The sequence below is a fragment of the Lepus europaeus genome, chromosome 7 (genome assembly GCF_033115175.1).
Source record: "Lepus europaeus isolate LE1 chromosome 7, mLepTim1.pri, whole genome shotgun sequence".
Lineage (NCBI taxonomy): Eukaryota > Metazoa > Chordata > Mammalia > Lagomorpha > Leporidae > Lepus > Lepus europaeus.
In genome coordinates, this window is record NC_084833.1 from 82316908 (window position 1) to 82344791 (window position 27884).

General features: G+C 41.9%; 1 protein-coding gene across 5 annotated transcripts; it reads left to right on the top strand.

Moving 5' to 3' along the window:
- Positions 1–11: 11 nt before the first annotated feature.
- Positions 12–26949, top strand: C7H11orf54 (chromosome 7 C11orf54 homolog). 5 transcript variants are annotated; one of them, XM_062196878.1, is made up of 10 exons: positions 12–64; positions 5124–5276; positions 6044–6192; positions 10052–10150; positions 14103–14176; positions 14350–14451; positions 15481–15657; positions 17384–17533; positions 20876–20992; positions 25004–26949. In XM_062196878.1, exons 3-10 carry the CDS (start codon positions 6138–6140, stop codon positions 25175–25177), a joined length of 948 nt encoding a protein of 315 aa, XP_062052862.1. In that variant the 5' UTR covers positions 12–64; positions 5124–5276; positions 6044–6137; the 3' UTR covers positions 25178–26949. The 5 variants fall into 5 exon arrangements, with proteins under 5 accessions (XP_062052862.1, XP_062052865.1, XP_062052864.1 ...); XM_062196881.1 differs by having other exon boundaries at positions 6049–6192; XM_062196880.1 differs by having other exon boundaries at positions 46–64; positions 5127–5276.
- The last annotated feature ends 935 nt before the right edge of the window (positions 26950–27884 follow it).

The following is a 27884-nucleotide window of genomic DNA, read 5'->3' on the forward strand; positions in this document are numbered from 1 at the left end:
CTGCACTGTTCCTCCCGGGGAGGCGGGGTAAGGCTAAGGGGTGTGTGTGTCCACGGCCTGTCTGGTAAGTGGGACGTTTCGGCCAGTGTAAAGAAACTGTAAGTGAACTGCGCGGAATGGATACAGAAAAAGCTGATTTGTTTCATTTGCAGGGCTCTGTGTGTGTTGTGGGTGGGGTGTGCGTGTGAGTTTTGAGAAACTGTCAGCTTTTGCCTTCGGCATCCCGTCTGTGATAAAATCCTACGCAATGATCACACTTTGCCCACTGGACTGGAGTCTTGTGTTTCCCCACAGCACACCCACTTCTCCCCGTCTTTGGAGCTGGCTCACGCTTTCACTCTGCGGCAGGGTCTGTCTCCCTGGCCTGGTTACATAGCACGGGAGACACCCGTGGAGGACTTTTCTCCCTGAGAATTCCTCCTCCCAGTGGTTACTGAGTTAAAATTAAACTTTTAAAAATGTGATTTATTTTGAGAGAGAGAGCGAGACTTCCTGGTTCATTCCTACGTGGCTTCAACTGCCAGGGCTGAGCCAGGCTGAAGCCAGGAGCTTCATCTGGGTCTCCCGCATGAGTGGCAGGGCCCAAGCACTTATACCATCTGCTACTGCTTTCCCAGGCCATTAGCAGGGAGCTGGATCAGACCCAAACCAGCGCCCGTATGGATGCTGGCATTGCAGGCAGCAGCTTTACCCACTAGACCACAACACCTGCCCCAAGAGTAAGCTTTTAATTTTTCAGGTAGCAGACCTGAGTGGCATTGAGGTTTTTTATTTGTTAAAATTGGTTGGGGGCTCTCACGTGCGGCCGGTGGCGGTAGAAGGAGAAGCGCAGCTGTGGAAAGTTAACAGTTGCTGCAGCCCCTGGAGCTCCCAAAGCAGGAGGGGAGGGAAGCCAGCGAGAAGTGTTGGCGTCCGCCCCAGCCAGCCACTGTTCGTGTTCCTCTTTCACGTCGGGTTCCTAGAAGGCTTCCCACTCTGCTAAGGATGCACAGTGCGCCCTGGGGAACCAGAAGCCAACAACAGAGAAGCCCGTGCGTTCCTGCCTTCAGCGCCCTTAATCTCTTCACTGAGGATTTTAGTCTTTCCTTCCATCTGCGTTGCCTTTGTCAAGGGCTCACGTTGTTTCCTTCTTGGAGCTGTAGTGTGCGAAACACTAGAGAGCAGGCGGAGCAGATGCTATCGCTCCATTTTACGGATAGAGCAGTTGGGGCCAGAGAGGTAGCTCGGGGTCGTTTGTGACTTAGCGGCCAGGGCTAATTACCCAGGTCGTCTTCTTGAAGATGAGCTGCTCTGAACTGCTGGGTTCCCACGCATCTTCTTTCCAGGAGGGAAACTCAGTGACTCCTTTTCTTCTAGTCTAAGCCCCGATAGACCTTCTGTTGTGACAGCTGGAAAGAGCACTGGACTGAGTGTGAAAAGATGGGAGATTCTTATCCTGTGTTATTTGTGAAACTATGATGATTAGGTCTGCTTTGAGTTGTCTATCAGTATGATTAACGATATCCCCTTTCCTGGCATATTAGATGGGTTGGGAATGCCAACGAAGTTTCCGGTGTGAAATAAGTTACCATGTCTCAACGTTTTTTTTTTTTTTTTTTTTTTTTTTTTTAAGATTTATTTATGGGGCTGGCGCCGTGGCTCACTAGGTTAATCCTCCGCCTTGCGGCGGCGCCAGCACACCGGGTTCTAGTCCTGGTCGGGGCACCGATCCTGTCCCGGTTGCCCCTCTTCCAGGCCAGCTCTCTGCTGTGGCCCGGGAGTGCAGTGGAGGATGGCCCAAGTGCTTGGGCCCTGCACCCCATGGGAGACCAGGAGAAGCACCTGGCTCCTGCCATCGGATCAGCGCGGTGCGCCGGCCGTAGCGCGATACCGCGGCGGCCATTGGAGCTGACTTTGGGGTGCAGCAGGTTAAGCCTCCACCTGTGATGCAGGTATCCCATACGCGTGCGCCAGTTGGAGACTTGGTTGTGCTCCACTTCCCTTCCAGCTTTTTGCTAATGCGCCTGGGAAAGGAAGCAGTGGAGGATGGCCCAAGTTCTTGACCCCTACACTCCTGTGGGATACCTGGAAGAAGCTCTGGGCTCCTTGCTTTGGCCTGGTCCAGACCCTGCTGTTGCAGCCATTTGGGGATGGAAGATCTCTCTCTTGCTCTGTCTCTCCTCTCTCTGTAACTCTACCTTTAAAATAAATATAAAATTAATCTTTTTTACAAGAGATTTATTTATATATTTATTTATAGAGTCAGAGTTACAGAGAGGGGAAGAGACAGAGACTTCCATCTGCTTGTTCACCGGATAGTGGTAACAGCCAAGGCTGGGCCTGGCTGAGGCCAGGAGCTTCTTGCTGGACTCCCACTAGGATGGCTGGGGCCAGAGAATTTGGGCCATCTTCCCCAGCTTTTCCCAGGCCATTAGCAGGGAGCTGGATTGGAACTGGAGCAGCTGGTTTGTGAACCAGCCATACCAGCGCCCATATGGGATTCAGGAGTCTGCAGGTGGTGGCTTTACCTGCTGTGCTACAATGCCAGCCCCTCAACAGTTTTTAATTGTGAAGTCTAACGTGGACGTTAGGAGGTTTTTGAATACCCTGAAATAGTGTGCAAAATTTTGCATGAGTTGTGTGTAATTCTATAACATCAAGTTAAATCTTCAAAATCAGTGAAACCGCTGCCTCTTACAAATAAATGGAAGTGGTGGAAAAAAATTGTTTGAAAGGCATAAAAACAGGTCTTCTAGCCACTGGTTCACTCCCTAGTGGCCCCGAAAGCTGAGGCTAGGCTAGGTCAAAGCCAGGAGCTCCATCCAGGTCTGGCTTCCTTAGTGTTGGGACTTAACCTTGCTGCACCACAATGTCTGCTCATATAAACAGGTCTAAGCTAGTTTAGTTTTTGGTGGGTTTTTACCCAAAAAAGTAGTTTAAAAAAACAGAATTAAATTTTTTTTTCAGTTTTCAGATCTTTATATCATATGATAAACCAATAAAGCCATCTAATATCAGCCGTGAAAGTAATCGAATCTCCTTGCTCCAAATGGGAAACAATTCCAGGGATCAAAAGTCTGAGGCTGGGGCTGGCACTGTGACATAACAGGGTAAGCCACCACCTGCAACGCAGGCATCCCATATGGGTGCGGGTTGCTGTCCTGGTTGCTCCATTTCCAATCCAGCTCCCTGTTAATGCTTCTGGGATAGAAGCAGAAGATGGCCCAAATCCTTGGGCCCCTTCGCCAATGTGGGAGACCCAGATGAAGCTCCTGGCTCCTGGCTTAGACTAGTCTAACCTGGGTCATTGTGGCCATTTGGGAAGTAAACCAGTGGATGGAAGATCTTTCTCTCTCCAGTACTCTGCCTTTTAAATAATTAAAAAATAAACTTAAAAAAAAGTGTGATGCTGTAGGCAGCCTACTGCCTTTGATCCCAAAGGAATATGCAATTGCTGTAAGCTCTGGGACAAGTATCCCATGCCTGACTCTCTACAACATTCAGAGGCAGGCCTGGCTATGTAATTTGTGAGGCTCAGTACACAACGGAAATGTAGGGTCGCTTTTTCAAAAAATAAAGGAAAAAGTGCTGTTAAAGGTACCAAAACATAAACTTTTCTGTGTTACCACTCTTGTCATGATGTTTAAATTTTCCTATTTAACATCATTTTAAGTAAAAATTATTAGCATGAATTTTACCATTTTTCCTAATATTGTGCAATTTCAGTTTTAAATACAAATATAAGAACATTTAACCCATCTGAAGAACCACAGAAATATCATAGATCATATTTCATAGTTCAAACAAGCATATGTATTTTGTTCTTACTAGAACAGTGGAAACACTGCACAAAGCAAACTCACCTGTTCTTATTTTCTCTCTTTCTTTCTATTTGAGAGGCAGAGAGAGAGAAAGGCAGAAGAAGCTGCCATCTTCTGGGTCACTCCTCCCATGCACCTACCATGGCCTGGTCCTCAGTGAAGCCTGAATCTGAGAACTTAGTTTAGGGCTTCTCCCAGGATAGCAGGAACCGAATTACTTGAGCTATCCCCACTGACTCCGGGGCCTGCATTGGCAGACAGCTGCAGTCAGGAGCAGGCCACAGTATCCTAACCACCAGGTCAAATGCCCCAGGATTTCTATTCATTCCTTCTCTAGACCCTGTTTCTGGGGCCTTGCCTCCCCTCCTTAATCAGGAGAGTAAATGTTGTTTGCCTCCATCTGGTCCGAGCCTGTCCTCCTGGAGCCCGTCTGGGTTGTTCTGAAAACCTTTCTGACTCCTTTCTGTGGTCACTGCGGCGTCCAGCCCACAAGTTCCCCGCTCACATGGGCACACCTCCACGTTCTGCTGCCCTGCCCTCTGTGCTGTTTGGCTGCCTGAAGTTCTACATTTCTAAACCAGTTATTCAGGCTGTAGCCTCAAGGATTGGACTTTGTTTCTGTTCCGTAGGAGAATTAAGCAAACAAAAAAGCTGAACTTCTTTTAGTGAAAGTAAGGGGTATAAAACTGAGATTATATTTAAATTTTAAATATAATCGTCACTCCTATTCCAAGTAGGAATTCTAAAGTGCTTTTATTATCCTCCTCATAAATGAGTATACTCATTGTGCAGATTTTGACATATTCAAGTACTTGCTGGTTGCCTGATAAAAAATGTGATAAAATGTTAGCATTTGGGAAATCTGGGTGAAGAGTACAAAAGAATTATCTGTATATAATATATGTCTGAAATTATTTCAGAAAAAAATGTTAAAATGTCTCATTCCTAAACCGTTATAGATTATTCAGTTAAAAATGTGCTTAAGATAATTGCAGTACAATCGTGTAGCATGAGGCCCATTAACAGCTGTTACTTATAATTAAAGGATAATAAAAGTTTTTGATCAAGTACTAAAGTAACCATTAGGCCATAAACGCATGCAGTAACATGGATGCAAAGGATATGTTGTTTGAAAGTATCAACAAAACTAGAAATCCAGTTTCTAAGAAATTGGAATCTTGGGAAAAAATTTAAAAGACTTTTTGGAAAAACATTTCAAGTGATTCCCAGGGACCACTTTTCACTTGCTAAGTAAGCATATTGAAACCAGAGACTGTTCAGATTAGTGAGATGTTCTATTAACAATTTTAATGAAAATTTCAGCAGTGCCCTTAGAAACAGAAGACCTTAAGAGTTTTCGTCGGTATACTTTGTTGTGATTGGCCTGGAGTAGGATTCCCCACCCACCTGATTTATTTTCTGCCTTCGTTTTATTTGCTTCCTCTGCTCACATACCTCCTCGCCTCAACACTTGAGGTAAGACGCTAATCTCTGTATGTGGACCTCTTGTAAAATATACTTAGCATATACCTTAAAAAATTAAATTGTAATTTGTTAGATTATCAGAATAATTGAAATTTAAAATTGCTTACTAAGAAAATACAATCCTTTGTAAATGAAAGTGAAAATTCCAATTTCAGGAGCTGATCATATTGTAGAAGTTTCCACTCCTATTAGTAACATTTTCTTTTGTAAAATGATAATCTAAGAAACTTGTTTAATTTTCAGCTTAAATTTCAAATATAAAGGAAAAGTGACAGAAAAAAGAAAACATTGTTATATAAATGGTGATTCGTGTACTGTTATATATGTTTCATATATGTATCAGATACGTGTTAAATATATAACAGTATAGAATCCTATAAAATCCATTCTACCTATTCTGTGGTTCTATCTACAACCACTTATATACTTATTCATAAGCTTTAATAAGGTTTTATTTCAAAACCTATGTTCCTTAGACCAACCATTAGAAAACTGCTCATTCAATCCAGATAGACGACTAAAGAAAATTACTCATGTGTGCCTTCTAGACTACATTTGATCTTAGCCAAAAGGCTGAGAAGCCATGTGTGTACCTTCCAGGTTTGCTGTTTCCCCTTGTCAGTAACAGACGAGATCACTTGCCCATTTCTTGCTTGGAATATTCAAAGCTACAGGCTGGGTTGCCCTCCGTTGCAGCTAGAAACCTGCACGCCCTTTAGCCCTGTTTATATAATGGAACTCTTCATGTTCATTTCCAGAGCAGCAGCCATTCATGCGTGGTGCACTGTGAACTCCTGTGATAATTAGCCAACAGCAGCTTTGTTTGTACAGCCTTATACCAGAAGACGGAAAATGGCCTGTGCTGAGTGTCCTTTTCATGTGCCAAGTCTAGAGGAGCTTGCTGGAGGTAAAAACAATTTTCAATTTAGACTTTTAGAAATTATTCCAAGAAGAAAAAATATTTAAAAGAATTAAGATAAGTATGTATCTTATTACTTATCTATATGTATAGGTTACTTATGGAAATTATAATTTGCTACAGAATTTTTTGTTTCAGCGTCTGATTCACACTATTTTTATTGAGAAAGTCAAAACTGTCCTTAAAAAAAAAAAATGAGCTCCCCTTTTGTAGACTCTTCTTGGTGATACCAACTGCATAGGATGAAAATGACGAAAGTAATCAAAGATTTAAGTATGTATGATACCCAAAGTGCTGCCCAACTTTGCTTTATTAACTTCACCACTTACAATATTCTTTAAATATAGAACCTACTGGTATATTAATTATGTTCCCAACATGCTACTTTTTCCCATCTTCTGACTTCAAAGACTGCCAGTGAACTTCCTGGGATAAATTAGGAGGAAGATAGATAAGAAAAGGAAAAGAAAAAATATCAAATGAGTCAGAATAGTACCAACTCATTTTCCTAATCCTGTTCTGTTTGATGATAAGTATAAAATCTTCCCTATTTCTCAGTGTGGTGTTCTAGTAATTATATCCTAATAAGACTGAAGTTGAGGTATATTCATTTTTTGCTTTGCTGTGGTTTTCCTCTTGATGACCTTTCTGATTTTGGTTTTGTTTTTCTTTTCCTAATTGGATAGTAGTTACTATCCAAATACTGTCTCGTTGCCAGTATTCTTTGGTCAACATGTCTTTTCTGTTAGTGTTTCTGATGTGATAGGACAGCCAAGCATCTTCCCTTTTGAGTGCCCTTTTTTTTTTTTTTTGTTCTTTTTTCTTTTTAATTTTATTTAAGATGAGTGTCTTTTTTTTTTTTTGGACAGGCAGAGTTAGAGAGAGAGACAGAGAGAAAGGTCTTCCTTCCGTTGGTTCATCCCCCAAATGGCCGCCACGGCCAGTGCACTGCACCGATCCAAAGCCAGGAGCCAGGTGCTTCCTCCTGGTCTCCCATTCGGGTGCAGGGCCCAAGCACTTGGGCCATCCTCCACTGCACTCCTGGGCCACAGCAGAGAGCTAGACTGGAAGAGGAGCAACCGGGAGAGAATCCGGCGCCCCAACCAGGACTAGAACCTGGGGTGCCGCCACCGCAGGTAGAGGATTAGCCTAGTGAGCCACGGCGCTGGCCGATGAGTGTCCTTTTAAAACCTATCTCTATGTGTTTCCATTGATATTTTCCTTTTTATATACAGGATATATTCAGTACAAAACAGAAATTGAGTCTAAGTTTTTTTTAAAATTCATTTTTAATTTTTTTTTTTTTTTGACAGAGTGGATAGTGAGAGAGAGAGACAGAGAGAAAGGTCTTCCTTTTTGCCCTTGCTTCACCCTCCAATGGCCGCTGCGGCCGGCTGATCATGCTGATCCGAAGCCAGGAGCCAGGTGCTTCTCCTGGTCTCCCATGCAGGTGCAGGGCCCAAGGACTTGGGCCATCCTCCACTGCCTTCCCGGGCCATAGCAGAGAGCTGACCTGGAAGAGGGGCAACCGGGATAGAATCCGGCACCCCAACCGGGACTAGAACCCGGTGTGCCGGCGCCGCAAGGTGGAGGATTAGCCTGTTAAGCCACAGCGCTGGCCCATTTTTAATTCTTACATAAAATTTTACAGTAAGAACCTGGTCCCTTTATAGTTGGTAAAAAAAAAAAAATAGGTTTTGCTATGTTTTTGCTTGCTGAATCTTAGTTTGTAAATTCTTAAGTCTACAGTCATTAGTCCAGGTAGGAGAATTTTTTCCGGTCACTTTGATTCCTGTTCTTCCATGGCAAGATTTAGAATGACTTCATGTCTTTACATAGTCTGATTCTAAAAAGTTAAATTAATGGTTGACACTACTATTAGAAATTTTTTGTAAGAACTTTTGACCCTTAAAATTACATTGTTTTAGGTGTCTATCTTTGCAACAGATATAAAATGCATTTTTATTGTGGTATAACATCTACAGTAAAGTACACTAACTTTAAGTATACAGCTTGTTGAATGCTAACATGTGTTAACACCCGTGTAATTACCATCCAGATCATTTTCAATGTACCAGAAGTTTAACCTTCCCCATCAGTGTCTCTACCCCGAGAGCTAACACTATTCTGATTTCTGTCATCTTCAATTAGTTGTCTGTTTCTGAAATACATAAAGTCCTATGTAGTCTATATTCTTTGCATCTGGATTCTTTTGCTCCACATTTTGTAATCGTCATTGAAATTTTTGCATGTGATTGCTTTCTTTTTAACATCTGAAAGATTTATTTGGGGGGCTGGCGTGGTGTCCTAGCAGTTTAGCTGCCGCCTGCGATGCCAGCATCCCTTATTGGTGCTGCTTTGATTCCTGGCTGCTTCACTTCTGATCCAGTATCTGCTATGGCCTGGGAAAGCAGCAGAAGATGTGCTTGAGTCCCTGCCACCCGTGTGGGAATCCTCGATGAAGCTCCTGGCTGTAGCCTGTCCCAGGCCTGGAAGTTCTCTATTCTCTCTGTCTCTTTCTGCCTTTCAAATAAATAAAAAATCTTTAAAATTTTTATTTGGAAGGCAGGGAGACAGAGAAAGTGCAGCAGAGATTTTCCATTCCACTGATTCACTCTCCAAATTCTTGCAACAGTTAGGACTGGACCACATAGAACCCAGGAGACTGGAGCTCAAGCCAGGTCTCCCATGTAGGTGGCATTAGCAGGAAGCTGGAACTGGGGGTGGAGCTCAGACTGGAACCCAGGCAATCTAGTATAGGATGCAGACGACATCCCAAAGGGTCCCAAGTAGTGTCTTAAGTGCTAGGCTAAATGCAGCCCCAGGTGCTGAGTTTAAGTAGTTACTTTCCCGTAGGTTTTGGAATCCTCTCTTTAAAAAGGAAGGTAGTCCTCACCTGAGTAAGGATAATGTGTTGGCCTTCAATAGTTTATAAGCACTGTAGATAAGATACTTATGTGTCTTAGTCTATATTACTATGCTTACTATGTCAATTATCTAATCCTCAATAATAGGCCCATTTCCCCTGTTTATTTATTTATTTATTTTATTTTATTTTTGACAGGCAGAGTGGACAGTGAGAGAGAGACAGAGAGAAAGGTCTTCCTTTGCCCTTGGTTCACCCTCCAATGGCCGCCGCGGCCGGTGCACTGCGGCCGGCACACCGCGCTGATCCGATGGCAGGAGCCAGGTGCTTCTCCTGGTCTCCCATGGGGTGTAGGGCCCAAGCACTTGGGCCATCCTCCACTGCCTTCCCGGGCCATAGCAGAGAGCTGGCCTGGAAGAGGGGCAACCGGGACAGAATCTGGCACCCCGACAGGGACTAGAACCCGGTGTGCCGGCGCCGCAAGGCGGAGGATTAGCCTGTTAAGCCACGGCACTGGCCTGTTTTTTTTTTTTTTAAGATTTATTTATTTATTTGAAAGTCAGAGTTACACAGAGAGAGGAGAGGCAGAGAGTGAGAGAGGTCTTCCATCCACTGGTTCATTCCCTAGATGGCTGCAATGGCCGGAGCTGTGCCGATCCAAAGCCAGGAGCCAGGAGCTTCCTCTGGGTCTCCCACGTGGGTACAGGGGCCCAAGGACCTGGGCCATCTTCCACTGCTTTCCCAGGCCATAGCAGAGAGCTGGATTGGAAGAGGAGCAGCCGGGACTAGAACTGGCACCCATATGGTATGCCAGCACTTCAGGCCAGGGCATTAACCCACTGCGCCATAGCGCCAGCCCCTCCCCTCTGATTTATTATACATCTGGGTTAGGAATATGATCCAGAAAAGTTGAGGAACATTTGATATACAGTGGCAATAATTTTACGTACTGTTACACAATCCTTTTCTTGTCTTTATTAGTTATGCAGAAGGGGCTAAAAGATAACTTCGCTGATGTCCAGGTCTCTATAGTTGATTGCCCTGATATGACTAAGGAACCATTTGCCTTTCCAGTGAAAGGTAAGCAGTTTCTGCAATTTGCTTTTGATTTTGACTCACGATCTTTTTCTGAAATGAGAATTATTTTATCTCTAAATAAAAGATATTGTCCTGATTTTAGGCTAAATTGTGCTCAATGTTTTCTGAAAGTAGTCAAATTTCACTTTATACCCTTGTGGTTAAAGTTTGTGTTGTATGTACTTTTGTAATACTCACTTTAATAAGCTGCAATCCTTGATATCACGTGAAAGTTTTATTTTTAATTGCTCAAGTGACAAGGAAAATTACTTTTGTTTTTCTGTTTTTAATTATTTATTCAAGCCAAGAAGGGATCTTAAAAGATTTACATTTGAATCATATATTAAATATTGATAACTCTTCAACAGATTTAATGAATAATCATCCACTGCTTGAAGTGACAAGGAAGACAAATTAATATTGGTTGAATACCATATTTAGGCAGTGTGCTAGATACCTTTGCAGTTAGACTGCAAGGAAAGAACTCGCTCCAGTCTTTATAGATGAGAAACTGAAGTGGTGAGAGGATGAGTAAGCTCAGTGTGAATCATAGTCAGGATTCAATTGCAGTTCTCTCTGCTTACAAAGTCTAGCCTTTACTCACTATATGCCTTTTATAGCTATGTATCTTCCAAATATGAGAGTTATATGTTCTCCCTGCTAATCAGTTGACTGAAATAAAATAAGTCAGAGAACATGAAGAGTACAAAGAAGAATATAAAATGGTTAATCTTAATTCTGTCCTGCAAAGGGTAATCTTTTAAAGAAATTTCTGGTCAATAATTTGAGTCTTTTAAATTGCAATACTGAAAGCTAGATAGGTATGCATTTGCATTAGATATAAGATATGCATGTACGTATATGTATATGTTTGATCTTTCATAACATAGTTAAACACTTTCTACATGAACTGGTCTCACTAGGTCACTAATGACCTTGGTATGTGTAATCTCTCTATGTAGATCATGCTGTTGGCTCATTGCTGCTGGGCATTCTTAGTGCTCTCTGCCCTCTCCTTGGTTCTTTGCCTCTTCTGGGTTGGTGCCTTTCCTGGCTCCTTTGTCTTTTGGCAGGCTCTTTTTTTTTTTTTTTTTTAAGATTTATTTTATTTATTTGAAAGAGTTACAGAGAGAGGTAGAGCCAGAGAGAGAGAAAAAGAGAGGTTTTCCATCCGCTGGTTCACTCCCCAAATGACCACAACAGCCAGAGCTGAGCTGATCTGAAGCCAGGAGTTTTTTCTGGGTCTCCCACATATGTGCAGGAGCCGAAGGACTTGGGCCATCTTCTGCTGCTTTCCTAGGCCACAGCAGAGAGCTGGATCAGAAGTGGAGCAGCTAGAACTCAAACTTGCGCCCATATGGGATGCCGGCGCTGCAGGCCAGGGCTTTAACCCACTGAGCCACAGCGCCAGCCCCTTGGCAGGCTCTTACACATTGATATTGTCCAGAATTCTTTCCTCAGCTGCTTCTTATTTTGTTAGATAAGATTTATGATTTTATTTACTTGAAAGGCAGACTGATAGAGACAGAATGACAGAGAAAGAAATCTTCCATCCATTGGTTCACTCCCTAACTGGCTGCAATGACCTGGGCTGGGCTAGGCTGAAGCCAGGAACCCAGAGTTCTATCTAGGACTCTCATGTAGGTGACAGGGTCCCAAGTACTTGGGCCATCTTCTGCTACTTTCCTAGGTGCATTATTAAGGAGCTAGATAAAAAGTAGAGCAGGGTCCAGCATTGTGATGAAGTGGGTTAAACCACTGACTGCAACACTGGCATCCCATATGGGAACCAGTTGCAGTCCCAGCTGTTCCACTTCTGATCCAGCTCCCAACTAATGTGCTTGGGAAAGCAGCAGAGGATGGCCAAAGTGCTTGGGCCCCTGCACCCTCGTGGGAGACCTGGAAGAAGCTCCTGGCTCCTGGCTTTGGCCTGGCCTGGCCCAGCCATGGCTGTTGCAGCCATTTGTGGGGTGAACCAGCTGATGGAAGCTGTCTCCTCCTCTCACTCTCTCTGTAACTCTGCCTTTCAAATCAATGAATAAATCTTTAAAAAAATAAAATAAAAAGAAGTGTAGCATGCAAGGCTTGAACCAGCATCATAAGCCATGGCTTAACCCACTGCACCACAACACCAGCCCAGCCATTTCTTATTTTGTATACTTTCTCTGAGTATTTCCATCTGTTCTTTTTTTTTTTTTTTTTTTTTTTTTTTTTTTTTTTTTTTTTTGACAGGCAGAGTGGACAGTGAGAGAGAGACAGAGAGAAAGGTCTTCCTTTGCCGTTGGTTCACCCTCCAATGGCCGCCGCGGTAGCGCGCTGCGGCCGGCGCACCGCGCTGTTCCGATGGCAGGAGCCAGGTGCTTCTCCTGGTCTCCCATGGGGTGCAGAGCCCAAACACTTGGGCCATCCTCCACTGCACTCCCTGGCCACAGCAGAGAGCTGGCCTGGAAGAGGGGCAACCGGGACAGGATCGGTGCCCCGACCGGGACTAGAACCCGGTGTGCCGGCGCCGCAAGGCGGAGGATTAGCCTGTTGAGCCACGGCGCCGTCCATCTGTTCTTGTGGTTTTATTACTCCCAGTATACAACAACTTTGAAGTCTGTACATCTTACCTAGATCTCTTTTTCTTACCTGTAGATATTTCTAGCAGCCTGTAGAACTACTCCATTTATACATCCTAAGGGCAATTTGAGATTAACATGCCTAAAATCTAATTCATTATCACACTATAGTTGCCTATCTTTTCTTGTCCTTTTAAAAATCTCTCCTCTGTGTCTACAGTCATTATTGTCAGCTATTGCTTATCTTTCCCCCTGAGTACTGAAAGAGCCTCCTAATGGCTTCTCTAAACTTTAGCATCACTGTCACCTATAAGAAAGAGTCTTGTCCATGAGTCATTTCACTGATTCCCTGGAAAGCATTTCCAACATCTCCCATTACAAATGGAACCTATAATACTTTTATACTTTGGGGTGGGCTTTTGGCCTAGCAGTTGAGATGCTGCTTGGGATGCCTGCATCCCACCTTGGAGTACCTGATTTTGAGTCACTGCTTACTCCCAAGTCCAGTGTCCTGTAAACGAACTCCCTGGGAGGTATCAGGTGACAGCTCAAGTCCTTAGGTCTTTGCCACCCATATGGGAGTTCCACACTGAGTTTCCAGCTCCCAGCTTTAGCATGGTCGAGCTCCAGCTGTTGCTGGCTTTTGAGGCAGTGAACCTTGATGGGAGATATTTCTTGTTCCCTCCATCTCTCTCTGCTTCTCAAATAAATAATTAAGTAAAAATTTCAAGAGAATTTTAGGCATTTGTACATAATTGAAGAAATAGAGCAACTTTATCTACTTTTCAGTATAATATGTTAGTGCTAAACTGACAAAAACAATTTATTTTAAATACGCCTTCTTCCAAATTGTGTCTGGCTTTACCTGTGATGGTAATTAAAGATGTAAAGTAGAAAGTCCCTAGCATCTAAAGTTATCTCTAATTACTTGTCATTTTTATAAACAACTTTGGGAATAAATAACTTTATTCCCAAATAAACAAAAGGAGGATTTCCCAGAAGAGATCCAAAGAACTTAAATTCTACCAGAGCAAAATATTTGAAATAAAAACAATTTTAGCAAAAAAAAAAATCCTCAGAAAGCACCTATTTTTAGAGAAATAAGACATTATAGACTAATTCTTGAAAACTCATCCAATCTATACTTCGGCCTCAATTCTAGCCCATCAACTTTCAGTTGCCTTTAGGCTACCAATCATGTCAAGTCATGCTTGGCCATCATAATATCGGAAAAACAGGTAGTTAATACAGGACAAGAGAACTAGCTTCTTACATCTTTCAACCCCTTGCAAATGAAGAATTACATACTAGTAATAAATTAAATTAACATCTCCTGGCATTTTATACTTTAGTTGGATGTTTGCTTATTTTTAAGATGGTTTGTGTTTTTTTAGGCATCTGTGGGAAAACTAGAATTGCAGAAGTAGGAGGTGTGCCTTACTTAATGCCTCTTGTAAACAGAAAAAAAGTAAGTGTGCTTTTATTCTTCACATTCACATGAAGATTATAGAAAATAGACTGATTCCTCTATTTGGAATTAGAAGAGCCATTGATCAATGTGGGAAGGAAGTGCTAATGAACTCAGTAATAAAATACGGAATTTGTATAAGTTCTAATTTAAATGCTTTTCCCACTTCTTAGGTTTATGATCTGAATAAGATTGCAAAAGAAATCAAACTGCCTGGAGCATTTATTCTTGGAGCGGGTGCAGGCCCATTTCAGACTCTTGGGTTCAATTCTGAGGTCAGTATATATATAATTGTTGTATTTCATTTTATTGGTTTGAAATTTGGTTTGTCTTTCTCCTTTTAATGGCTTGTCAAGAAGACTACTTTCATTGTGGATTGTGTTTGATGTCATATCTCTCTGTACAGATTTGATACTATGTAATACAGATTTGGGCTGCAGCATTTGCTCCAGTTGGTCCAACTGAAACAGAGCATGCATGGAACTCCAGTCTCAGATTCTCTTGAGGGTCTAGGTAAAGTCTTAGATTCATCAAAGGTTTTAGGGTATTCTGAAGGTCCTGAATTATAAAAGATTTTTATCCTTTTGCATCCTAGGGATTCCTTGCTTCTTTATAAATCTTTGCCTTTGGTTCTAAAGTACCTTTGGATCAGAGGTGAGATGGAATATTAAATGACGTAGTCAACTCCCTATTGCAGCCAAAATAAGAAGAAACTATCAGAAAGTATGATGGTTATTATAAAAATGTATAGTTGTTACTAGTGTATGGCACATATACTACTATTTAGTTGTGGGAGAGGGGCAGACTTAACAGGTTATTCACTCTTCCATTCATGAGATACAAAGAAACAGTGAGATTTTTATATTTTGATACAATAATGTACAGATTGCTATGTGCCATATATACTAAATGGTAGTGCTGCTGTATATGACATGCAGAATGAATGACCTCTTCTCTCACAACCTCTTCAGATGTGACCATTAGTCAGCAGTGATACACGTTTTTTTTTGCAGAAACAGTAATATAATTTGCCAAGAGTTCAAGAGGGGAAAAAAAGTTTAAAATGTAAAATTAGACATTTCAAAGCAAATATTACAATGTTATAGAAACACTTTAAGAATATTGTAAGCATTTTGTAACATGTTTTTCTAGTTGTTTGTATATAACATTACTTCATATTTCATGTCTTCTTACTAGAACTTGAAATAAAATATCTTAAATCTAGGATAAAATATTTTGTTATATTCAAAATATTCTCTGCATAAAAATACTAAGATTGACTAATTATCTTTCTTTATTTTCAGTTTATGCCAGTTATTCAAACAGAAAGTGAACACAAACCTGCTGTGAATGGAAGTTACTTTGCTTGTATTAACCCTGCAGATGGAGGGTGCCTACTACAGAAATACAGTGAGAAGTATCATGATTTTGGATGTGCATTACTGGCTAATCTTTTTGCCAGTGAGGGCAAACCTGGCAAGGTGATTTTAAATAAAAAGACTATTGTTAAAATGTTCTCAGATAGCTAAAAATTTTAACTGTTACTACCATAAATACGTTTTTGCTAAGAAAAAAAATTAGAGCTTTTTAACTCAAGTATAAAAGATTCATAAGAGAATATAAGCAGAGTGAAAACTTTATTTAAAACTGAGATCCAGAATAATATTAAAGAGAGGTGGGCATTTGGCCTACTGGTTAGGCCACTGATTAGGATGCCTGCTTACCACATTGGAGTACCTGAGTTTGGTTCCTGGATCCTGCTGCTAATTGGAGCTTCCTGCTATTTTTGACCTTGTCGGGGCCAGTGGTGATGTCTCAAGTGATTGAGTTCTTGCTTTCCACATGGGAAGAACTGGATTGAGTTTCTGGTTCTTAGCTCCCCCCCCCAACCCCTGTAGTTGTAGCAATTTCAGAAGTGAACTCACAGATGAGAGCCCCCTCTGTCTCTTCTCTATCTATCAAATAGAAAATTTAATAATAATATAATAATAATAATAAAAACACTACAGATATTTCAAGTCATACTTATGAGTACCTCAAGTATTGAATTTTCAAATTCTAAATAAAATCCAAGGCTAACATAATATTTTAATTTTTTAAGATCTATTTATTTGTTTATTTGAAAGACAGAACAACAGGTAGAGGGAGAAACAGAGAGAGAGAGCTTCCATCCATGGTTCACACTCCAAATGGCTACAACAACCAGGGCTTTTTTTTCTGGGCAACTAAATAGTAATAGGAGTGAGTTACTTATGTAAACCATGCAGCTGATCACACATTGTGCTAGATAGAAATGGTGGTTCCAGGCCAGCGCTGCGGCTCAATAGGCTAATCCTCCGCCTTGTGGCGCCGGCACACCAGGTTCTAGTCCCAGTCGGGGCGCCGGATTCTGTCCCGGTTGCCCCTCTTCCAGGCCAGCTCTCTGCTGTGGCCCAGGAGTGCAGTGTAGGATGACCCAAGTGCTTGGGCCCTGTACCCCATGGGAGACCAGGAGAAGCACCTGGCTTCTGCCTTCGGATCAGCGTGGTGCACCAGCTGCAGCGCGCCGGCCACGGCGGCCATTGAAGGGTGAACCGACGGCAAAAGGAAGACCTTTCTCTCTGTCTGTCTCACTGTCCACTCTGCCTGTCAAAAAAAAAAAATTAAAAAAGATAAATAAATAAAAATAAATTTTAAAAAAGACAAAAAGAAAAGAAATGGTGGTTCCAAGCAGTTGACCTGGGCCAATGTACCAAAAATAAGGAGTTAATGCCTCACTTCCTATTTTCTTCCTGTTTTTCCACAAAAAGATGATTTTCGTTTTAGCAACTGTGAGGACTCTCAGGAGCCACTTCAACTGCTTTGGGGAATGTGGTAGAGAAGATAAAGTAACCTCGTCCCCCTCCGTCCCATTTGCCTGAGTTTCATCCTTTTAAGCCAATGAGGATTCTCTAGATTTCAGTGTAGGACTTAGCTAAAACTCTCCCAGTGCAGGAAAACATGAACCACATTTGTTATCAGAGTAGATTATACATTACTGATGTGTATGTGTGTCTGTACCTGATGGATCAAGACATACAAGGGGGGCTGGGACACCTTAGCACAGATCTGGGTGCTTGAAGCAAACAAGAGAATGTTGGCTTGTGGCATGAAATTGTAGTTTCACTTTGGTAGTTTACATAAAATTTTGCAGCTTAACCAACAGTAGGCATTTTATATCCTTTGTAGGTCATTGAGGTAAAAGCCAAAAGAAGAACTGGACCACTTAACTTTGTGACTTGCATGAGACAGACTCTGGAAAAACATTATGGAGACAAGCCTGTAGGAATGGGAGGTACTTTCATTATTCAGAAGGGAAAAGTAAAGGCTCACATTATGGTAAGGACCCATGTATGCACACGTGCATTTATGGGGTTGTGTGTGTGTGTGTGTGTGAATTTTCTTAAGATCTTGGGATTTTTAAATATATGTTGGATATTTTACTATTATTATATTATTACTATTATTATATTACTTTAAAAGTTAAGTGACCAGCCGGTACCTCCGTAGCTCAACAGGCTAATCTTCCGCCTAGCGGCGCCGGCACACCGGGTTCTAGCCCTGGTCAGGGCACCGGATTCTGTCCCAGTTGCTCCTTTTCCGGTCCAGCTCTCTGCTATGGCCCGGGAGTGCAGTGGAGGATGGCCTAAGTCCTTGGGCCCTGCACCCCATGGGAGACCAGGAGAAGCACCTGGCTCCTGGCTTCGGATCAGCGCAGTGTGCCGGCCGCAGCGGCCATTGAGGGGTGAACCAATGGAAAAGGAAGACCTTTCTCTCTCTCTCTCTCTCTCACTGTCCACTCTGCCTGTCAAAAAAAAAAAAAAAAAAAAAAAGCTAAGTGACCAAAAAAAAAATCTGTAAATCATATTGTGAGATTAAGTTTATCTGGAGTTCTTTCATGTTAATATGAAGATACTTCAAAAGTTGATGGAAAATGGAATTAGAACGTATGTTTATTTTGGCACAAAAATTTTTGAAATTGTTTCTTGGGAAACGTACTATGGAAGAAACCACTCTTAAATTTCAAAAAAACTTAGTGTTTTGTGGTTGTACAGCAGATGAGGTGGTATTTACTTATTTATTTGCTGCTATGTACACGGGTGTACAAATATTTCCTTAAGACCATACTTCAAGTTATTTTTGGTATTTACTAGAATAGAACAGCTGGATCATATGATTGAGGAACCACCATGCCATTTTCTACACATAAAATGGCTGCACCATTTTCCATTCTCATCATGTGCTCATGAAGCACAAGAGCTTTAATTTCTCCACATCATTGTCAAAAGTTGTTGTTACTCACTTTTTTGATAATAGCCATTCTGTTGGGTGGGATGTGGTATTTCATTCTGGATTCATTTTGCACTTCTCTAATCATTAGTGATGTTGAACATCTTTTTGCCTTCTCATTGGCCATTTACATATTCCCTTTAGAGAAATACCCATTTAGTTCCTTTGCCTCTTTTATAAATGGGCTGTTTAGTTTTTGTTGTTGTTGTTGGGCTTTAGAAGTTCTTTTTATGATCTGAATATCAATCACTTAACCATAAATATAATTTGTAAATATTTTCTCTCATTTCCTGGATTGCTTTGTCACTCTGTTGACAGTCTCCTTTGATGCTCAAAAATTTTAAATTTTAATATATTAGAGTTTATCATTTTTTGTGTTGCTTGTGTGTTGGGTGTCATATGCAAGAAATCATGGACAAATCAAGTGTCATTGAAACTTTTCCCTTATGTTCTAAAAGTTTTAGCTCTTATGTTTAAGTCTTTGACCCTTTTAGGATTAACTTTTGTATGTGGTATAAAGTGAGGATCCAAATTTATTTGTTTGCATATGTAAATCCAATTTTTCCAGCAGCATTTGTTGAAAAGACTATCTGCTCCCCAGCTAATGGTGTTGGCACTGTTGTTGAAAACCACTTGGCCATATATGCAAGTGTTTATATCTGAGCTTTCTATTCTATTTTTATTGGTCTGGAGGTCTACCTTTATGCTAATATTGCATAGCTTCCGTTACTATACCTTTGTAGAAAGTTCTACAGTTAAGAAGTATGAGACTTCTACTTTTTCAAGATTGTTTTGGCTATTCAGGGCCCCTTATGATTCCAAATGACAGGGGCAGTGTGGTGCAGTGGGTTAAGCGACTGCCTGCAATGCCAGCATGCCATATAAGTGCCAGTTCAAGTCCCCACTGCTTCACTTCAGATGCAATTCCTTGCTACTGCACCTGGGCAAGCAGCGAAAGATGGGCCCCTGTCACCCCTGTGGGAGACCCTTCAGATGGAAGGTCTGTCTCTGTCATCCCCCTCTCTGTAACTCTGCCTTTTAAATAAATAAATCTTTGGGGAAAAAATCCCAAATGAATTTTAGATGGATTTTTCTGTTTCTGAAGAGAAGTCTTTGGGATTTCAATAAGAACAGTATTGATTCTTTAGATTGCTTTGAGTAAGTATTGCCATCTTAACAATATTGTTTGTCTAATTTCTAAAAACATGGTACCATTTCACATATTGGGGTCTCTAAGTTGTTTTGCCATTGTTTTATAGTTTTCAGCATACAAATCTTTTGGCTCCCTGGTTAAGTTTGTTACTAAGTATTGAATCCTGTTTGATGCTTTTATCTATTTTGAGTGCCTTGCTTTAAAAAAAATTTTTTTTTAGGATTCGTTTATTTATTTGAAAGAGTCACACACAGAGAGAAGGAGAGGCAGAGAGAGAGAGAGAGAGAGAGAGAGAGAGAGAAAGAGAGAGAGAGAGAGAGGTCTTCCACCTACTGGTTCACTCCTCAAATGACTGTAATGGTCCAAGTTGGCCCAGTCCAAAGCCAGGAGCCAAGAGCTTCTTCCAGGTCTCTCATGGGGATTCAGGGGCCTAAGGACTTGGACAATCTTCTACTGCTTTCCCAGGCCAGAGCAGAGAGCTGGATTGGAAGAGGAGCAGCCGGGACTAGAACCAGTGCCCATATGGGATGCTGGCGCTTCAGGCTAGGGCATTAACCCACTATGCCACAGCTGGCCCCTGGCCCTGCTTTGTAAAATATTTCATCTTTGGACTGTTGCTGTGGCAAAGCCAGGAAAGCCACAACTTATAGTACTGGCATCCCATATGGGTTCTGATTCGAGTCCCAGCTTCTCCACTTCTGATCCAGCTCCCTCCTAATGTGCTTGGGAAACCAGCAGAAAACGGCCCAAGTCCTTGGGCCCCTGCATTCACATGGGAGACCTAGAAGAAGCTCCTGGCTCCTGGGCTTTGGCCTGGCCCAACTCTGGCTGTTGTGGCCATTTGGAGAGTGAACCAGCAGATGGAAACCCAATCTCTCTCTCTCTAACTCAGCCTTTCAAATAAATAAATCTTAAATTTTTTTTTCATCATTGGTAGTAGTAATGATTTGGGGCTAGGATAGGGACATATACACAGGAAAAATGAGAGGCTATATAGCATAAAAAGTAAAGAGATAGTAATAGATCATTCCTGCATTTACTCATTGGTAAATTATAGTTTCTATACACTGATTGATTATCCTTTCCAAAACCATGGTATACAATTTTCTGGATGCCAGAAATAGCCAAAGATATAAGAAGGTTTAAATTATTCAACTTAGTGAAATTATATACTTTAAGCATTTTTAATTCTCAGTAATATTCAGTATATTTACCTATGTAATAATCTTTCATTGTAGCCAGGAGAATTTTCTTCCTGCCCACTGAATTCTGAAGAAGATGTGAATAACTGGTTGCATTTTTATGAGATGAAGGCTCCTTTGGTCTGTCTACCAGTTTTTGTCTCCAGAGATCCAGTAAGTTTGTGTCTTTTAAATTGCCGCAAAATACATTCATAATGCTTCATTGTTAGGATATTCATTTAGATGTAGGCACTTTTTGTTGTGGTGGTATTTTTCAACAACTAGAGCAGACTCTACAATCATCTTGAAAGATAATGGAGCAGTGGCTTACCACTGAATGAGTTAGGCAATGCAGATTTTACCTTTGAAAAAGTAAAGGCAGGGGTGCAGGCACTGTAGCACAGAGGGTTAAGCTGACACTCTGGATGCCTACATCCCGAGTGATAGCACCTGGTGTGAGTCCCAGCTATTCTGAACTTAAAATCCAGCTTCCTGCTAATGCAAATGGGAGGCAGGGGTAATGGCCCAGGCACCTTGGGTTACTGACACCCATGTGGGAAATCTGGATCAAGTTCCTGACTCTTGGAGCCTGTGATGGAGTGGGTTTAGCTGCCACATGTCACACTGGTATCCTATCGAGCACCTGGTAGAGTCTCAGCTGCTCTACTTCCAACCCAGCTTCCTGCTAAAGTACCTGGGAAAGCAGCCTGAGCCCCTGCCATCCAGGTGGGAGAACTGGATGAAGTTCCAGGCTCCTGTCATTGGCCTGGCCCAGCGCTGGCTACTGTAGCCATTTGGGGTGTGAACCAGCAGATTGAAGGTCTCTCCCTCTCTTCTGTCTCTCCTTCTCTCTCTCTCTCTCCACAATATTGCTTTTCAAATCTTTTTAAAAACGTTTCTGGGGGGTCAGCGCTCTGGTATATTGGGTTAAGCCACTGCCTGCAGTGCTAGCATCTCCTATGAGCACCAGTTCCAAGTCCTGGCTGCACCACTTCCGATTAAGCTCCCTGCTAGTGCACCTGGGAAAGCAGCGGAGGATGGCCCAAGTGTTTGAGCCCCTGCACCCATGTGGGAGACCCTGAAGAAGCGCCTGGCTCCTCGCTTTGGCCTGACCTAGCTCCGGCCGTTGTGGCCATCTGGTGAGTGAACCAGCAGTTGGAAGATCCTTCTCTCTCTGTAACTCTGCCTTTCAAATAAATAAAATAAATCTTTAAAAAAATGAAGAAAAAAAATTTTCTGACTTCTAGTTTCAGCCTGGCTAACCCTAGCTAACTCTTGCTATTGAGGGCATTTGGGGAGTGAACCAGCTGATTGAAGATCTCTTTGTTTTTCCCGTTTTACCATTCTTTCAAAAAATAAATCTTTCTAGGGGGGGAGGGCAGCATTGTGGCATATGGGGTAAGGCTGCCTGTGACGCTTCCAGACCTGGCTGCTCCAGTCAATCCAGCTCCCTGTTTATGTGACTGGGAAAGCAGTGGAAGATGGCCCAAGTGCTTAGGCCCATGCAGTCACGTGGGAAACCAGGAAGAAGCTCCTGGCTCCTTGGCTTCAGACCAGCCTAGCCCTGGCTGTTGTGGATATTTGGGAAGTGAACCAGCAGATGGAAGATCTGTCTCTCCGTCTCTCCCTCTCTCTAACTCTGGCTTTCAAATAAATAAATCAGAAGAGAGAGAGAGGAAAGAAAGGAATAGACATTTCAAAAAACATCCGAAGTCATGTTAATTGAATAGTAGAATCACAGATAGGATTCAGATCTCCTATTATCTTATTTACTATTTATTATAATACTATATATAAGACATTCAAAGAAAATACATCTTGTGATTCAGTTATGTCTCTAGAATTTTATTCTTTATTTTAAAAGATTAATTTACTTTTTTATTTGAAGGCAGAGTGATACACATAGAGAGAGATGGATAGATGGGGAGAGACCAACATCTGCTGGCTCCATCTGCTGGTTCACTCCCCCAAATAGCTGCAGTAGCCATGGCTGGGCCAGGTTGAAGCCAAGAGTCAAGAATACCATCTGAGTCTCCCACGAGGGTGGCAGGGAGATAAGTACTTGGGTCATCTTCTGCTGCCTTCCCAGGCACACTAACAGGAAGCTGGATCAGAAGCAGTGCAGCCAGGACTCAAACTGGCACTCTTATAGGGGAAACCAGTGTCAGCAGCAGTGGCTTAACCTGCTGTACCACATTAGCCCCTAGAATTATATTCTTAACTGTATCATGATTGTGTAAAATGGTTAAAAGGTTATTCATAATTGTTATATTGTTATCCATAACAATATTATTATATTGTTATCCATAACAATATTGTTATAATAGCAGAAGAGCTAGAAGTAATATAAATGTCAGTTGAGAAGAGTTAGTACATATAAGGGATCTTCAAAAAGTTCATGGAAAGTGCATATTTTACAAAAAATTGTGCATGGATTTCAAAACTTTTTGGATCAAAATAAACATTTCTCTTTAAAAAAAAGTTATTTATTTATTTTTGTTTCTTTGAAAAGCAAGGAAATCTTCCATCTGTTGGTTCATTCCCAAAATGTTAGCAAAAGCCAAGAGTGGTCTAGGCTAAAACCAGGAGCCCAGAGCTCAGCCCAAGTCTCCCATATGGGTTTCAGGGGTCCAACTACTTAACCCATCATGTGCTACCTCTCAGGGTGCACATTAACAGGAAGCTAGAATCAAAATGGAGCCAGGACTTGAACTCAGGCAGTCAATACATGGGATTCAGGCATTCCAAATGGCATTTTTAAAAAAGATTTATTTATTTATTTGAAAGTCAGAGTTACACAGAGAGAGAAGGAGAGATAGGGAGAGAGAGGTTTTCCATCTGCTGGTTCACTCCCCAATTGGCTGCAATGGCTAGAGCTGCACCGACTGGAAACCGGGAGCCAGGAGCTTCTTCTGAGTCTCCCATGTGGATGCAGGGGCACAAGGACTTGAGCCATCTTGTATTGCTTTCCCAGGCGATAGCAGAGAACTGGATCAGAAGTGGAGCAGCCGGGACTTGAACCAGCACCCATATGGGATACTGGCACTGCAGGCGTCAGCTTTACCCGCTACACGACAGCACTGGCCCCCAACTGGCATTTTTTAAAATGATTGATTTATTTGAAAGAGAGTGAGGGAGACACAGAGAGAGATCTTCTATCTACTGATTCACTCCTCAAATGGCTTCCATGGCTAGGCCTAAGGCAGACTGAAGCCAGGAACCTGGAGTTTCTTCCAGGTCTCCCATGTGGGTGCACAGGCCCAAGCACTTTAGTCATCTTCTGCTTCTTTCCCAGGCACACTCACAGGGAGCTGGATTGGAAACAGAGCAGCTAGGACTAAAACCATTATCCATATGGGATGCCAGTGTTGGCAGGTGGCAGCTCGAACCCACTGCACCACATGCTGGCCTCCTCAACAGCATCTTAACCATTCAGCAAACACCCACCCTAAACTTACCTTTAAATTCCACTTTCCACGACTTTAAAAAAAAATGTATTTATTTATTTGATGGAGGGGGGGTGTAGAGAGAGATCTTGTATTCAGCAATTTATTCCCCAAATGGCCACAATGGCAGTGGCCATATCAGGCTAAAAGTAGGAGCCGGGAACTCCATCCTTGTCTCCCACATGGCTTGAGGGATCCAAGTACTTGGGTTGTCTTCTCCTGCTTTTCCAGGTGAATTAGTAGGAGGCTGGTTGGAAGTAGAGCAGCTGAGACTTATACAGGCAGCCTGATGCAGGATGCCAGCATTGCAAGTGGCAGCTCAACCCATTGCACCGCATCACTAGCCTTCCATGAACTTTTTGAAGTGCCCTCCTACAGTGGAATGCCAATGTAGGTGGAAAAGAATGAGGAAGCTCTTTTGTAAATCTGATATATAAAGCTCTCAAAGCTATATTGTTAAGTGAAAAAGAGCAATGTACAGAACATTGTGTAGAAGAAATCAAAGTATACATTTCTGGATTGATACATAAGACACTGCTTACCTTGGTTGCCTGCAAAGAAAAGAAGTGAGTTAGGGCAAGAGAGGGGGGAGATTCATTTTACTGAATATGTTCTTTTGCATTGTTTGAATTTGGAATCATGTGACTGTATTACCTATTTTAAGTCCTCCCTCCCCCTTAAACAAATTGTATTAAAACATTGAAGTACTTCCTAACAGATTGCTTGTTTGTTGTCTTAGGGCTTTGATTTACGACTGGAGCACACTCATTTTTTCAGTAATCATGGAGAAGGTGGACACTACCATTATGACACCACCCCTGACACAGTGGAATATCTGGGATACTTCTTACCTGCAGAGTTTCTCTATCGTATCGATCAGCCAGAAGAGACCCATTCTATTGGGCGAGATTAAATCAGCTGATCTCATTTAGAAAGAGCGTAGTTAACTAAGGTTAATTAACTAACTCATTAACTGACACTAACTTAAATTCCAATGGAAATGACATTACTACTTAAACCCTATTTTTCTTAGCCTTTACAATGAAAAGGAATATTGACACTGCATTTTGAATGACTTCATAGATCTGTCAGAAAAAGATTATTGGGAGCAATGATACATAATTGAAATCTTTTTTGCATATATACACTTACTGAACCAACATCATTTTTTTACTGGTATGATAGTAAGAAAATCTGTTTCGTTTATACCTCATATATAACAGTAATAATTTGCATTGATATTACATTATTATAATTTTCAGTCTCAATAACTAAATGGATATTTCTGGATATTAGAAAAAATCATTCTTTAGAAATGTTGATAGTACTGATTTAAAAAATCTGTTCTAGGCTGGCGCCGCGGCTCAATAGGCTAATCCTCCGCCTTGCAGCGCCGGCACACTGGGTTCTAGTCCCGGTCGGGGAGCCGGATTTTGTCCCAGTTGCCCCTCTTCCAGGCCAGCTCTCTGCTGTGGCCCAGGAGTGCAGTGGAGGATGGCCCAAGTGCTTGGGCCCTGCACCCCATGGGAGACCAGGAGAAGCACCTGGCTCCTGCCATCGGATCAGCGCGGTGCGCCGGCCACAGCGCACCAGCTGCAGCGGCCATTGGAGGGTGAACCAATGGCAAAAGGAAGACCTTTCTCTCTGTCTCTCTCTCTCATTGTCCACTCTGCCTGTCAAAAAAAAAAAAATCTGTTCTAGAAATCAGATTATTCCTTCTTCAAGGAGCAAGATGGGCAGGGGAGCCCTTCTTTCTTCTGGGGAAGTTAAGCTCTACTCAGAAGTTGGCAGTTTGCCTTTCACAAACATCAGCAAATAGTTAGCCATGATTCTTCCTGTTATTGGATTGTCCCCTGGAAACACTTTATACCTTGTTGGTCATTTGCAAGAAGAGAAGAGAAAAAACATCAAAATTTAACATTAATGTGACCATTTAAGGGACCTTCAAATAGTTTGTGGAAAATGCATTTAATAAAAACTATGCATAGATTTCAAAATCTTCACACCAAAGTATCTTTTAATTTCATTTTCCACAAACTTTTTGAAGTTCCCTTGTACTTTATAAGCAAAGCTGTTGCTAAACATTATCATTGTCTTTTGTGGAATACAAAATTATACTCTTTTACTGATTATAATGGTTGAAATTTTCCTCATTGTTCTTCTATACAAATTACTAGCTGGAAATAAACTCTAATGTTGCTACTGCCAATAATGTGCAAATTTACAAGCTCCTTAGTAATAAGTATATAATCTTCCAAGATTTTTTTGCTTTGAATGTTAGCTATAACATCTTATGAATATAAATGTCTACATATTATTTTAAGTGAACACTATTTGAAGCAAATAAAAAGAATTAAAAGTTTATGGAGTGAGCATTTAGCAAACCAGATCAGTCACTACTTGGGATACCCACATCCCATATAAGAGAGCCTGGGTCATGTCCTAGCTCTCCCATTTTTGACCCAGCTCCCTGCTAATGGGGGGCAGCAGATGATAACTCAAGTATTTAGGTCACAGTCACCCACATAGGAGACCTGGATTGGGTTTCTGGCCCCTGGCCTCGGCCTGGCCCAGCCTTGGCTATTTTGTGCATTTGGGGAGTGAACCAGTGGATGTAAGATCTTTCTCTTTCTCTTTGCCATTCAAATAAAGTGAAAGTAAATAAATAAAATTTTATATTCATAATATGATGTTATGATTCTTTTTAATAGCTTACCTCCACACAAAAACAACTTAGTATTTGTTCATTTAAAAATATATATCAGGGGCTGGTACTGTGGCATAGCAGGTAAAGCTGCCACCTGCAGTGCCGGCATCCCATATGGGTGCCAGTTCAAGTCCCAGCTGCTACACTTCTGATCCAGCTCTCTCTACTGTGATCTGGGAAAGCAATACAAGATGGCCCAAGACCTTGTACTCTTGGCTTCTGGCTCCTGGCTTCAGATCAGTGCAGCTCTGGCCCTTGTGGCCAATTGGGGAGTGAGCCAGTGGACAGAAGACCTTTCTCTCTCTCTGCCTCTCCTTCTCTCTCTGTGTAACTCTGACTTTCAAATAAATAAACTTCATGAGGGCAAGGGTTCTGTCATCACTATAGCACCTGTGCCCTTGACAGTACCTAGCCAAAGTAGGTACTCAATAAATATTTGTTGGATGAATAAATGGGTAAATGCATATGCTAGACACTTCACTAGATCTTGGAGATCTACCTAGGGGAGGGAGACAAACAATAAACAGATTTCTATGGCAGGTGCTATGAAGAAAAATAAAGCAGAGAATAGATCTCAAAAGAGAATGCTGTTTTATTGTGGCTAGCCTGCACTGAGATAGGATGGACTCCCCACCCAAAATTGGCTCAGGATCAAGATTGAGGAAGTCACACCAACTAGGCCTGAGTTTATTCCTTTAAAATGAAATGGCGAAGAGAGCAGGCAGTGCCTAAGCAGTCCCAAAAATGGCTTGAGAGAGCAGGGAAAATAAATGTGCTTGAGGGTGGTAGGGCCAGTGGTGGTTCCTGCGTGCACTTGGAGTTTTCCACAAGTGTCAAAGAAGGGACTACATAGGCCTTGGCAGTTTGCCAAAATGTGGGCCAGAAGAGGACAAGGAAGTAAGGCTTAAAAGCC

Coding starts and splice junctions, on each gene's coding strand:
- C7H11orf54 (XM_062196878.1), top strand. CDS start 6,138: ATGGCCTGTGCTGAGTGTCCTTTTCATGTGCCAAGTCTAGAGGAGCTT. Junction 14,452..15,480: donor CTCTTGGGTTCAATTCTGAG/GTCAGTATATAT, acceptor CTTTATTTTCAG/TTTATGCCAGTTATTCAAAC. Junction 17,534..20,875: donor AAGTAAAGGCTCACATTATG/GTAAGGACCCAT, acceptor CTTTCATTGTAG/CCAGGAGAATTTTCTTCCTG.